Here is a 12633-nt window from a genome sequence, read left to right on the forward strand (position 1 = left end):
AACATGAATCAGACACAGCTAATTCAGATAACTGAGTGAAATGTTGCAGTCTGTGATGTGCAGGACTTCAGACATGATACTATAATGATCCTGCATACTTCCACACTTTACAGTCCTGTAAACCCTTTACAGCTGTGTCAGGAAGGTGAAGTGAGTTTTTTAATTTCATCTCTTTTCCTATTAGTATTTAAGGGAGGCCAATCCAGTGGACTCCTCCTTCCTGGGCCGGCCGCAGTGAGCAGCTTCACCTTAGCCCTGTTCCTATGTCCAGCTGGCAGCGAGTCTGAGCACAAATTCCAAACACGTATATACACAAATACTATATAAACACCACTGGCCACCGACAGATTAGCGTGGCAGGAGGGCAGGCACTTGCATAAACACAGAGAGCACAAACAGCCTGACCCCATTTGTACAGATCAGTGCTCGGGGAAAACACCATTTCAGTGGTCCCTCTGGTATCTGGCTCCCAAAATGTGGGTCTCTCCTATATCCAGCACCTATTGACTGGCTGGTCTGGCTTGCAGTTCACTGGTGGATCGCATACACATGCTCTCAGAATAGAGAGCAAACTTGCACAGAAAATAATTAGAAGTAGAGTTTAATAAGAAGGTAGGACAGACTGGAGGTGATCAGGCTTGGCCAAGCAAGCGTACTGACCAGCCTTCTGCTTGCATGCAACTGGCCTCGTTTATCCCTTCCTTTCTCTCCATTTTCCTGCACTTTTTCTCCCCCATCTGCCTTGATTCCTGCCTTTCTCCTCTTTTGGCCCTGCTCCTAAACATCCTGTAAGAAGTCTGGTATCCTCAAATACTTTTTGCTCAATCCCCAGGGTCCTCCTAGGCGTCCTCTAAGAAGTCCTATACCCCTTTTACACAGTGGCCCCTCAGCTTTGCATAGTGCTCCAGAAGGAGTTTCTTCTATTAAATCACCTTCATGGGTTATGGAGGAGGGACTGACACGGGGCGTTGGGTTGGTTGGGTCCCTACCCTCTCACTGTGTCCCTCATCGCTCTTCAGCCTTCATGTCCGGTTTGAGTAGCCATCAGGCAGACAGCCTTACAACCGGTAGCGATGACAAAGGCAGACACCGTGGGAGAGGCAGGTGAGCCAGCCCAGTGGAGCAGGGCAGCCCTGCAAACCCTGTTCATGGAGAATTGCAGTCCCCAAATGTTGCCCTACCACTGTCAATGACATCAGCCATCCTCTGTGTGCAGCAGAGCGGGCTTAGATTAACTCTGACACTTCAGAATTTGTTTAAAAAAAAAAAAAAAAGGAAGAAGGCGGCTATGTGTATCTGTATTTCCCCAGAGTCCCTGTTCTGTAGATTTTATTGGTACACTTCATCCAGTTACTGGGAAAGAAATACATACCTGCCAACTGTAAAATAACTTAAAGTTCCTTAGTTTGCATTCAGCTATTTTTACCTTCTGTTTTCCTTTTCTTTTTAGCGTTAGTTAGATGCACAGCAAAATGCATGTAGTAAATCAATACTAAAGATTATATAAGGGAATTTAACTAAGCATTGAACTCCTTAGTGTGGCATTCAGAAGGAAAAGTGAGCGCTGTTTTGCTTCAGTCCAGAGGACTCTGTGTGGGCAAGAACATTAAAAGAACACAAGAATGAAGAAGACTCAAGGAGTCTTCAAGTCCGAAGTCTGCCCAAGGAAGATGAGACTGTGCCGCATATCAGTATGTTTTCTGTACCATGTTCAATGCCCCTCCAGGTTGGTTTGAGAGCAGGCAGGTGTGCCTGTTCCCAGATCAGTGGCCCTGAGTACAGTCCCACCAACACAATTCACTGAAATGGTATGGAGTGCAAATTTGTCACTATGTGCTCATGGAGTTAGAAATGCATAAAGACAAGGGTTGTGACGATACAGATGACTTCAAGTAAACAGACCACACTTCTTTCTCACTTGAACAGCCTTTTTCTTCTCAATCATACATTTTGCTCTGCAGCCACCTGTGCTGGTTTTTGCTAAAAACGCTGAGCCTGTTTATGCAGATTCTGCAGCTTTTAATTCCTTTTTATTCCTTAGATGGAGGATGTCATTTGTTCTAGTGTATACCTCAGCCCCCAGGTTTGCAGATGATTCCCATTTCTGTCACTACATTGTTTTTTTCTGGTCATATGTAAGTGGGAAAGTACTCTTTGATGTGTGAAAAGAAAACAAGCGCTAAAATACCTTAGTTTCCACTGAAGTCGGTGAGAATTTTCAGCAGTAAGGACTTAAGGTTTTGACTTAGGAAGTTTCCCCATGACTGGAGTTGATGCAGAGGCTGCGTATGTAGATGAACTACTCACTGATCTATTTTAAATGGAGTGTAAGCAGGGAGATCAGCCCTCCTGGATGCACTTCGAGATGTGAGTCCCGGATGAGACATATGTCATAACTGAGGTAATTTGATAGGACTCTATCCAGGTGCAGAAACGAATCTTGTTCTTCTTGGTTCTCTCAGGCTGCCTTCGCATTATTCTGGGACTGGTGGGGGTTATTTTATCAACATAATAGACTCCTTAAATGAAATCTTAATTTGGATTTCTCTCTATTTTTAAAGATACAAATGCATCCTCTTCTTTCTGTCTTTGGACAGTTCGATGGAGGTCCCCTTTGTCTGTTTCCGTGGCTTTGTATTAGAGCTGAGATTTTCAGTGCCCAGCTTCCTATGTATTAGATAGGTCTGATTTTCAGAAGACAGGTGCCAGTGTGGCATGTGCTTTCAAAAACATATCTGCCAAAAGCCACATTTCTTGTAAGCTCTTTGAAGTTGAATGAGCAAAGTCATTAACCAGTTTTGCAGATCTTGGCCTGTACTTTTCCCCTTAAAAGACTTTTTTTGCTAGGTTTTTATGAGCTTCCAGCTGTGCTCCGCTAACAAGCCTCTCATTTTAAGTACCTGTTTCAAAAGGCCGCTGGCCTCTGAGAATATCAGGAGATGGCTTTCTTTTATTACTGCATATTAATTAAAGAGCTGCCTAGCACCTACTTGGAATTCCTTTTTGGAAAAAAAAATGTAGTTCTCCTTAACATGCAGGATAGTGAGTTCAAAGAAGTGTGAATTAAATTAACCATTTTAAGAGCTGACATGTCTGGCAGAATTAAAATTATCCAGCAATTGCCAGCTCTGTAGGAGAGCAGATGTTTGTAAATCATAATTGCCTCAGCTCACATATCCCCCCCACACACATATCTCCCCTGAGAGAGGGACCTACCACTTGCTTATATGTCCAGCTGGACTGTATTCACTTCATCACTGCTGTTCAGGCTGCTGAACCATCCCTGCAGGACTGATGCTGCTATGGCGAGGAGCACCACAGGGAGCACCTGAGCTCAGGCCAGAGGTCCAGCTGGTCAGGGTCTGTCTCTGACAGTAACCTTTAGAGAAAAAACGTAATAGACAGGGCAAGACGAGACTGATTCTTCCTCTGCTTCAGGCAATCAGCAGTATATGACACAGCAAATGTAAAGGGGAGAGCCTGGGGTGGGGAATCTGGCAGAAGGGAACTGTGTGGAATTGAATGGTCAAGTGTAAAGACTGACAGCTCCGGTGACCGAGAGCCATATGGGGTGAATGGGCTTGTTTGGAGGAGACAATTCTACACGTTAATTGAGATGGCGAGCCCTAGGACAATATTGGCAGAATACTATTTTTGCTTATTGACACTTGGAGTGTTTTTAAAAAGGAATTCACAAGAAGTCAGTGTTGGACTATATGGCTCAGATGCGTCTGTAATATAATGTAGCCAACAGCTTGCAAGTGTGTGCCAAAGAGGGAACAGAAAAGAAGTGGTTTCTCTGGGTGGGTTTCATCTAGCATTTTAAGACATCTAAATGTAAGTGTTTATATGTGAGCTATCGTTTCTGCAGAGTGTACGATCTCCATTGTCGTCAGTGGAAATCTATAACAGAATCTAGAAAGCAGCTAAGCATCTCACAGCAGACGCTTATATTTGGTAAGCCAAAAGGCTCTCTCTGCTCCACTGACTGTTAATCAGACCTCCACTGACTATAACAACATGGGCTTGGACATCTAGCTCACCACCTGTACTGAATCCCATGGCTCTTGTCTGACTCGGGCTCCAAAATGTGAAACTGCAAACAAGACCTAAACCAGACTATTTCAGGGTGCCCAATACAGCCCGTGCCTTAATGCCGTGATTCTTACACTGGGAAGGATGTACTTCTTTTGAGATTTTTAATACGTGAGGGATTTGGGAGTGGACCCCAGAAAATCCAGCATGCTTTTTTCTCTCTCCCCCACTTTCTTCTAGCTTCCACTTCTTCAAGCTCTTGCTCTGGCGGCTATGTTAAGCTTGTATTTAATAACATGGACAAGCGTGGTAACGGCCAGCTAGTGCGGCACAGGCTGTTTCCTCCTCCTCCGTGTCCAAGCCAGACTGGGCTGGGTGGTGAGATGGTCAGAGCAGCATCCCGAGCAGCATCATGCTCCTCCTGGAGAGCTGAGGTTCCCCAGCTAGGGCCAAGCAACCCATGCTGGGAAGAGGTGAGTAATTACCTGTTGGGCCATCTCTGTGGTTGAAGGTAGCATGAAGATGACCCTGGAAGCACTGGGATTTCCAGTGCTCTGCCTAGGGATGCAGTGAGTCTCTTGGAAGACATTTGCAGGAGTTGGAGGGATTAGTGGGGCCTGGGCACACTCTGCAGAAACGTTGGGTTATGAAGATTATTGGAGCAGGTGGAAGGAAGGGAAAAATACCACAGGTTGTTACACTCAGGAGTGTCTTGGGGGCTAGGATTTGGGGTGTAGAGGCTTTCTGAAGTATCAGGGGGTATCTGAGTGTGAGTGGGGGAATAAAGGAAGACAAAACATTATAAATCTAAGAATAGTGGATCAGTTTTACAGTATGTGAGAACTGCAGCTTTAGTAGCCCAGATACTCTTACGAAGTACCAGACAAGCAGAAACCCCAGCACCTGAGCTGTTTAACCAGCCAGCACTGCCTGAATTTCCGAGTATGAAGAATGAGCTGGTACACAAACAGATTACAGGCCAAAGCTGATTTTTTGGAAGAAATTTGCTGAGAGTTTCAGATGATGAACATCTCTGACACTACTGCCATCTGCTCTCAGAGCACTTGCAAACAAGGGGCAAAAAATTAGCTGAATAAAATGAGTCACGCTTGTCTGTTCATCTTATTAAGAATCCAAAAAATGCAGCTTGCCATCCAAGCTTGCAAGGAAACCAGATTTTTTTTTATCACTTACCCAGGTAATGTTTTTATTAGTTTAAATAATCCAACTTTTACCTAAGAGAAGAAAAATGAATTACTGCTAGACTACCAAAATAATTTGCCACTTGTAAAATAGTTTTAATTCTTCTTTTCTCTTGATTGGCACACTACCAGCAAATTGAACCCCAGGGTCTGCCTCCTTCCTGGGAGGACATGGCTGGAGGAACTAACAAACCAGCAGAGGAAAAGGCCAGTCTCAGTTGCTTAGAGGAGATACTGAAACAGCAATAATCTATGCAAAAACTGCCTGGGCAAAAGAAGCTTGCAATAAGTGCGTGTGAATTTTAACTAATACAGACTAACCGTCATTATCGATTTAGCCTTTCCCCTACCCTGATTCAGCAGGCGGACCTGAGAACCATCTTATTAAGGTCACTGTAAATACTCATGTTTTAAGTTGGGTGTGAGCTCTAAAAACCTGGCTAAATCTAGGCTTTAGATTTTGGAAAGTCAAGCAGCCTTGGCATCTCTCTCATTTGTCTTTCATATTATGGTACATACTTGAGTATAGTATCTCACCAGGATCGTGTTTAACTGTGCGTTTCCTTTCTATTCTGCATACTCACCCTATAGATCTGTCACAGAAATAAAGTGAAAGGGTAATACACTCCTTATGGCTGATTTTTGAAATTCTATTAAGAAAACTAATGTGCATCAAACAGGTATCTACAAACACTGTTCTGAAAGGTCCAAGCAGTCTGGTTAAAGATTGAAAGTGGCTAAAACTACTGGTTTATTTATTTAGCAATATTTTTAAATGTTTACACTAGTTCACTCTTTCTATTTCTGAAAATATCTAGCCTTTAGCTACAGTTTACAATTGTATACAGTTTATGTTATACAATTGTATACAATTTATGTTATACAAGAGAGAAAATTTTGGAGAAAATTGTACTGAGTTTTTTTTTAAAAAATGTCTTTTTGAACTTTTAACTATGGTTCTTTTTTAAATTCAGAGATTTTAGGAGCGAGACTGTACACTTTCAAATTACAAGACTCCATGCCTCAGCTTGTACTGTAAATTGCAACATTTAGCAATTCATAGTTTAATTTAGAAGGATCACCTACTTCTTAAATGCTTAAGTAACGTAGCAGGCTGCGGTTATTGATTCTCTCTGAATTTATTACAAGAAAGCTGTATTCACTGTTTCCTCTTGGGAATGCCCCTCCTGAACTGCGTGCTTGCTAGTGACAGCTTAGACCCCTGATACATAACCAAAGACCTTGCCTAATATCCTTGCAACTGCTCAGGGAATTTTTATTAAGTAAAAGCGTCATTAAAGTAGACAGAATGATGAAGTTTAATGAGCATCTTTCTCGCTTGATATTGTTAGTTTTGCTGCAGCAGCCATAGTGCTCTCATTCCTTACCTCCAGTGGGGCAGATAGAGAATACATGAGATTTTGTTTATGTTTATGTTTGCATACAAAGAAACATTTGTGTTCTCAAGAGATTTTTGTTAAATATTTACTTTGAAAAATACATATCAGGAGTAAAAGCAACTGGAAATCTCTGTCTGAGGGTTTTCTGCGTTTTCAGCCTTGCATTTGATTTCCCCTTTAAGTGGACATAATGAGAAGGCTGCATACAATACAGTAGCTACTGAGTTTACAAGGGCTCAGCAGTTTGTTAATTGTGGTTATAATGACCAGTTTCTGACTGTTGCTGCAAATTGCAAATACACGAAGTATTTATTTGCATTCCAGATGTTATTCTTTAGGCGAGGCTTTTGACTGAGAGTTGCGTGCAGCAGTCTCTGCAGAGCTATAACATCCCCATGAAGATGTGATGTTCTCAAATATCAAGTGTAAAGGTGCCAGCTGTGCACATATTATCAGCACTCATCTCGCAAATCTGGCCTAAAAAGAGTCGGCACAATCCGCCTTGATATTCCTGTCTCTGTTTATCAAGATCATCTGCCTTTGCTGAGGGTCCAGTCATATGCAAACAAATGTATCAAGGTGCCATCCCTTAGTGAACTACCATCCATCAGCTGGGCTGCAAAACTGTCTGTGTCCCTGTTTTAAGCTGGCCTCCGCTGCCGAGGAAGGCGTGTTAGTGTCTCAGCCTAACATGTTTTACCTCTCAGTGACAGCAGACCGAGAGCATGTACACAGTTAGTTAATACAGCTTGGCAGACAGGCGGTGGTGACCTGCAAGCAAGAGTTTCTGTGGCCATGTCCTTCCAAGCGGGATCAAAATCATTAAGGACTGGGTATACAAACTCTGTTTCAAAGGGGTTTAGGTCCTCCTGTAATTCAGATAGTTAACTTCTCCATGAGGATCAATTCAACTACTTTTTTTTCTTTTGTTTTTCTGTTGTGTTTTTTTTTCCCCTTGGGAGCTATAAAAGTGGTGTCTGTTGTTGTACTACAAGTTCACTGAAAATTGTGATTTCTCTTTTCCCTAGTGTAACAGAAGGCAAATTCTGTCCCAGAGGCATTTTCACAGTCATTATTGTATTTAAATGTTGTTGTGACACCATATGTCTTCTCATATTTGATGTGTGCAAACACAAGAGCAAGAGTCCCTGTCTGCGAAGGCTTATGTAATCTAAATACGTCTGATCCTTGCTCTTTGCGTAGCAGACTACTGTGATAGATTGTAAAGCATTTATCTTCAGCTGAGATAGCAATGTGCAGCTGAAACTTGCTTGGAACTTTGCCAGGGAAACCTAAGTACAGTAGATACATTCAATTTGTTTACTTCAACCCCCATAATTACTTTTCTGGATGAAGTTTTGGGGTGCATATGCCGATAGAAGTGGTCGTACATGAGAACAGATAAAAAGAATGTAAAAGTGCTGCAGATATCTGCAACTTATGCAGATCTGCTACTAGTATTAACATAATGTTTGCATGTGTGGGGGAAAATTGCTGGAGCACTCAGTGCTGGAGCACTGCATCATTAGTGAACATCATAAGTAGCAAGTATCAAAGAAAAACTGCTACCAAAAATACTTATAGGTCAGCTGGAATTTTTACTGCTTGGTACATGCAGTGGTTGCTGAATATCATTTCGTAGTCAAAAGCCCAAGTAGACTTTGCCAGGATTTCAAAGTTTATTTAAAGGTGTCAATATTCAGTTTCTCTGCTTCAAAAGCATCGATGTAATCAGTAGAATTCCCACCACACCCTTCTACCTCAGAAGAAGATCTCTAATCTGAACTCTGCCAGGCCACAAACTTGAAAATTTGCACTGAGAAAGCAGAAAATAAGAGACAGAATTAATGCCAGAGGGGTCATCTGAGCAGAAAATTCATGCAAAGTTCCCAAAGCAAAAAAGTGTATCCTAAACAAACCTGAGCAGAAACTCATATGTAACACCTGAAAAATGCTAAGGCCACTCTAGTCCTGTCTGTGTCAGCACTAATGGGGAGAAGGAGCTGTGGGGCAGCAGCAGGGTGAAGACATGGCACAGCCACAGGGAACTTCTGCTCCCATCCACTCGGTCCTTTAGTGCTCGGATACATGAATTTGCTGTTAATTCAGTACTTGAAGTCCGAAATGGGGACTTTCTTGTATGAAAAACCTCACATTCTACTGCAAGGTAACACTATTTCTCTGGAACCAAAAAGCAACTTGAATATTAGTGGAGTATTTAACTACACACATTTCAGCATGCATTTCCGCCTCTCAGTTGCTGACTTCTCAGCTTTATAACATTATTGCTGACAGTGGTTCAAATGCTCAATTGCAGATAGTTGAGAACAAGGTGCTTCGTCCTCTGACTTCTTCTACCTTAAATTGGTTTCTAATGAGACAACCTCCTTGATGACAGCTGAAATATTTCTGGGCTCTTCAACAGTGATGTGATTTCCTGATTCCAAAACATCTTCTTCCCTATCTTCCCTTCCTCGACTCACTTAACCCCTTCCATTAGGATGGGTTTTCGATTAGTACACTTACTATGTACTTGGATAAAATATAGCCTTGTGGTGTTGGGACTGTGCCTCTTATAAAGAGAAAAATATATGTGTGTTCCAGCTAATAGTTAGCATGCAGTTATCATAGAGGTTCAGGGCTGTCTGCGTGGTCAGGAAATGACATTTGATTCCTTGCTGATAACAGGTGATGGCATACATAAAATTTCAGCAAGGTGAAGTAATGTCTTGGTTTACTGTTACAATTTCCTTGAGCAAGGCTGTTTTGGGAACAGTGCACCTTGGCAGCGGCCTGTCTAGCAGCATGATGTAAAACTACAATTGCTGAGGGAGTGAAAAATGAATGCTTCCACTCCACCTCACTCTGCGAGAAGCGCTAATCCCTCATGGGCATTCAGGAACTCGAGGGATGAAGTGTCTCCAGATGCAGCACAGTAAAGCTCAGAGCAGTTGTTGGTAGGTTTCAACCTCCTGACTTCAGTATGTCTTGGCTAAAATCTCTCCCTTTCTGAAATAAATAGCTGCTCCACAGCCATGCCGCATACCATGGGAATTCAAGAGCATCAGTGTCTATTTGGATCTGTGTTCAGTATCTCTTGCATACAGTTGGCAGTGGACCCCCATGCCTGAATAGTCTACCAGACTCCATATAAGAAGCAGGGACAATCCTTTGCTGGTGAAATTAGTTTCAGCCTGCAAAGTAAAAGGGGCTGACACCATCCCTGCATTTTTGGTTGTGTGTTGATCACAGCAAGTTTCTTCAAGCTTCAGATCTCCTATGGCAGACTGTCATGTCCAGTGTAGGAAACCATCTTCCAGGTCCTCAGAGCAGAGAATTAATGTGCCCATGCCCAGTGAGGCGCAGAACTCCCAACAGCACACAGGGCCTGGGAACACCTCGTAGCTCATGTCCTACATTACCGGGGCAAACTCACATCTTTGCTGGAGCAAATTATCCTTCCTACTTCCACATCAGTAGCCTCCTTGTAGCAGAAGCAAGCCAAGAGGTGGGGCAGCATTTGGAAAATTATGTAGGGATTCATACACCCTCTGTGCCACAGGGCTTGCTCCTAGGGACTTACAGATTTGTGGGCAGGGCTGCAGGATCTCCTCACCGGCTGAGATTACAAGCAGCCGGCAAGCCAGAAATGTTCTCATCAGCATCCCTAAGCCAGTTCTGCCTTTTCTTAGGACTAAAATTACTACTGTTTGTAACCTAAGGCATCTCCCCTGTGTGCTCAGCCTGTGTACTGGGAGCAAGGCTTTCGACTGCAGGCATTGCTATGGGTGGATTAATGAACATCTAGCTGTACCTAAGAGTCATTTTATCTTCTGCAGAGAGATGGACTTTCTTCGCTCAGGTTGATATGCACTGCAAAATGGTGTATCAGGTCATGCTTTCCGGATAAGCAACAGCATGTAATGAGTAACAAATTCTGTCTGGACAGGACTAAGCAAAAGCAGGAAAATGATCTGTATCTGGTCCTTCTTCACAAAAAGGGGTGGACAGACACGCCAGCTATGTACATGAATTTCAGAGGGGGAGCGCGTACACACAAGTGTATGTAATGGACCATTACAGCTCTTTTGTGACCAGTAGGACCCTCTGTATGCCACAAATACATGAAAATGCAGTGCCTGGGTTCTGTGGCAGCAGTGCTGACAGCGACCGATCCAGGTTTCAACATGCCAAAAGGCAGTTCTAGGAGAAGTCTCGGAGCTTCTCGACCCCAAGCCCCTAGACTTGTCCTGTTTTCTGACAAATCCCATCACTGAAAGGTGGAGTGTCTGTCATAGAAGACTCTCGTGGGAAATGGCGGTTAGCTTTTTCAGTAGCAAAATTCCTTTCAGTTTTTAAAAGTTAGTCTCCAACTTTGTTGGCAACAGCCAACATGTTATAGTATGGGGCTGGAGCAGACACCCAGCAGAAGTCGGCTGAGGTATGAGGAGGGGGACACCTTTCAGAGGGCGTTCAGTAGTTGCGGCAACATTCCTGGTGTGTGTGCAGCTGAGTGAGCAGAAGCAACGCTCAGCTCTGTTCCCTTGTAGCTAAACTGACACCCCCACAAAGTAGGTCCTCAAAAAACACTTCATGTCAATACGGGAAGCTAAGCTTGAGCTGTATTTATTTTGGGTAGGTTTTTAATTTAGTTTAATCAGGATTACTCATAAATTATCTATTAATTACTGCATGATATTTAGCTAGATCCTCTCAGCCATGTAGTCTATTTAGCTTTGCTGTGAATGCTAGCCATCTTAATTGTAGGATACTTTGTCAACATTTAATCAGTGGTACTTACTAATGTGGCATTGATGTGTTGGTAGCTGTCCCAGTGCTATCAATCATGTGTGAGCAGCAGAGAAGGCTGTGACACCATTACTCTCTGTCACATTATCAAGCCCGTGGGTTTTCTGGTTAGGGATGATGCTCACTTTGCTGTAAGTGGGCACTCTATCTCTCCAGTTCAACCCAATTTTTGTCATTGTCAACTTGAATACACACACTGGCAGCCTTCTAAGCCGTAATTCCGTAACCATGGAATGCTGGTTTCCGAAGGCAAAACTGATTGCTCCTTCGCTGCTCCAAAGGCCTCTTCTTCCCGGTACTACTCTCCTGGTAAGTCACAGAAAATGAATATTATGGACTGCAGCATGAGGTCTAATAGTAAACTCAGTGTATTGAGGCAAAATAAGCATAAAGAGCCTCCATTTTTTTTATTTCTACTAACCAGATGCATTGTTTATGCATGCTGTAGATTAAAAGCCTGTGGTAGTGGTTGTGTCACAAATGTTCTTTGTCTCGCTTCCTTGCAGTCTCTATGGCAGACACATGCAGGCGAACCCGGAACCTCCAAAGAAGAACAACGACAAGTCAAAGAAGATCAGTCGTAAACCCCTGGCAGCCAAGAACAAATAAGTCACTGGCTTGAGCCTCTGTTTTTATGTCTTTTAAAATTTTTTGCATGTGCCTACAATATTCCTACATATCTCGTGTTACTCGTGTTATAAGAAAGCAGAGTCTATAAGTAAAAGCAATTTACCATGTGTACTGCTTCATATGATACTGCTTAAGGAATACAAAATTACATATTCTCCTAATTATGATCACATTTATTAGCCATTTAATACATCACTGTCAAACACATTTTAGCTTTTCTATTTATATGTATATTAATGTCCTCTGTTCATGTGTATCACGTTCTGTTAATACCAGATTTTTTCTGCACCTATATTATACTATATTAAATTTCATATAATATTGCAGATGATTTTAATAAAGATCTTTATTTGTATCATGTTTCACTTTCTTGAGTAGGACTTCCAAAAACTGATTTTCTTGAGAAATATATGTGTCCGGTTTCCTGCCATGTGTTAATTTCTTTTGTAGGAATCTGATAGCACTTTATCTGTTAGAAGTTAGTTAAAATGTGAAACATTCTGTTCAAGGAGTGAACATTTTTAATCAGTTTCCATTGCTTTTTCACATTGCTGTTT

At 42.5% G+C, this 12633-nt stretch overlaps 1 protein-coding gene across 2 annotated transcripts in view; it reads left to right on the forward strand.

Moving 5' to 3' along the window:
- Positions 1–12431, forward strand: part of RSU1 (Ras suppressor protein 1) — a 110638-nt gene extending 98207 nt beyond the window's left edge. For both annotated transcript variants that reach the window (XM_064505987.1, XM_064505985.1), the window contains one exon: positions 11953–12431. In XM_064505987.1, the coding sequence (XP_064362057.1) occupies positions 11953–12055 (103 nt within the window). In that variant the 3' untranslated portion in view covers positions 12056–12431. The remainder of the gene's footprint in view (positions 1–11952) is intronic.
- The last annotated feature ends 202 nt before the right edge of the window (positions 12432–12633 follow it).

This window comes from Dromaius novaehollandiae, chromosome 2, assembly GCF_036370855.1.
Source record: "Dromaius novaehollandiae isolate bDroNov1 chromosome 2, bDroNov1.hap1, whole genome shotgun sequence".
In the NCBI taxonomy this organism is placed as follows: domain Eukaryota; kingdom Metazoa; phylum Chordata; class Aves; order Casuariiformes; family Dromaiidae; genus Dromaius; species Dromaius novaehollandiae.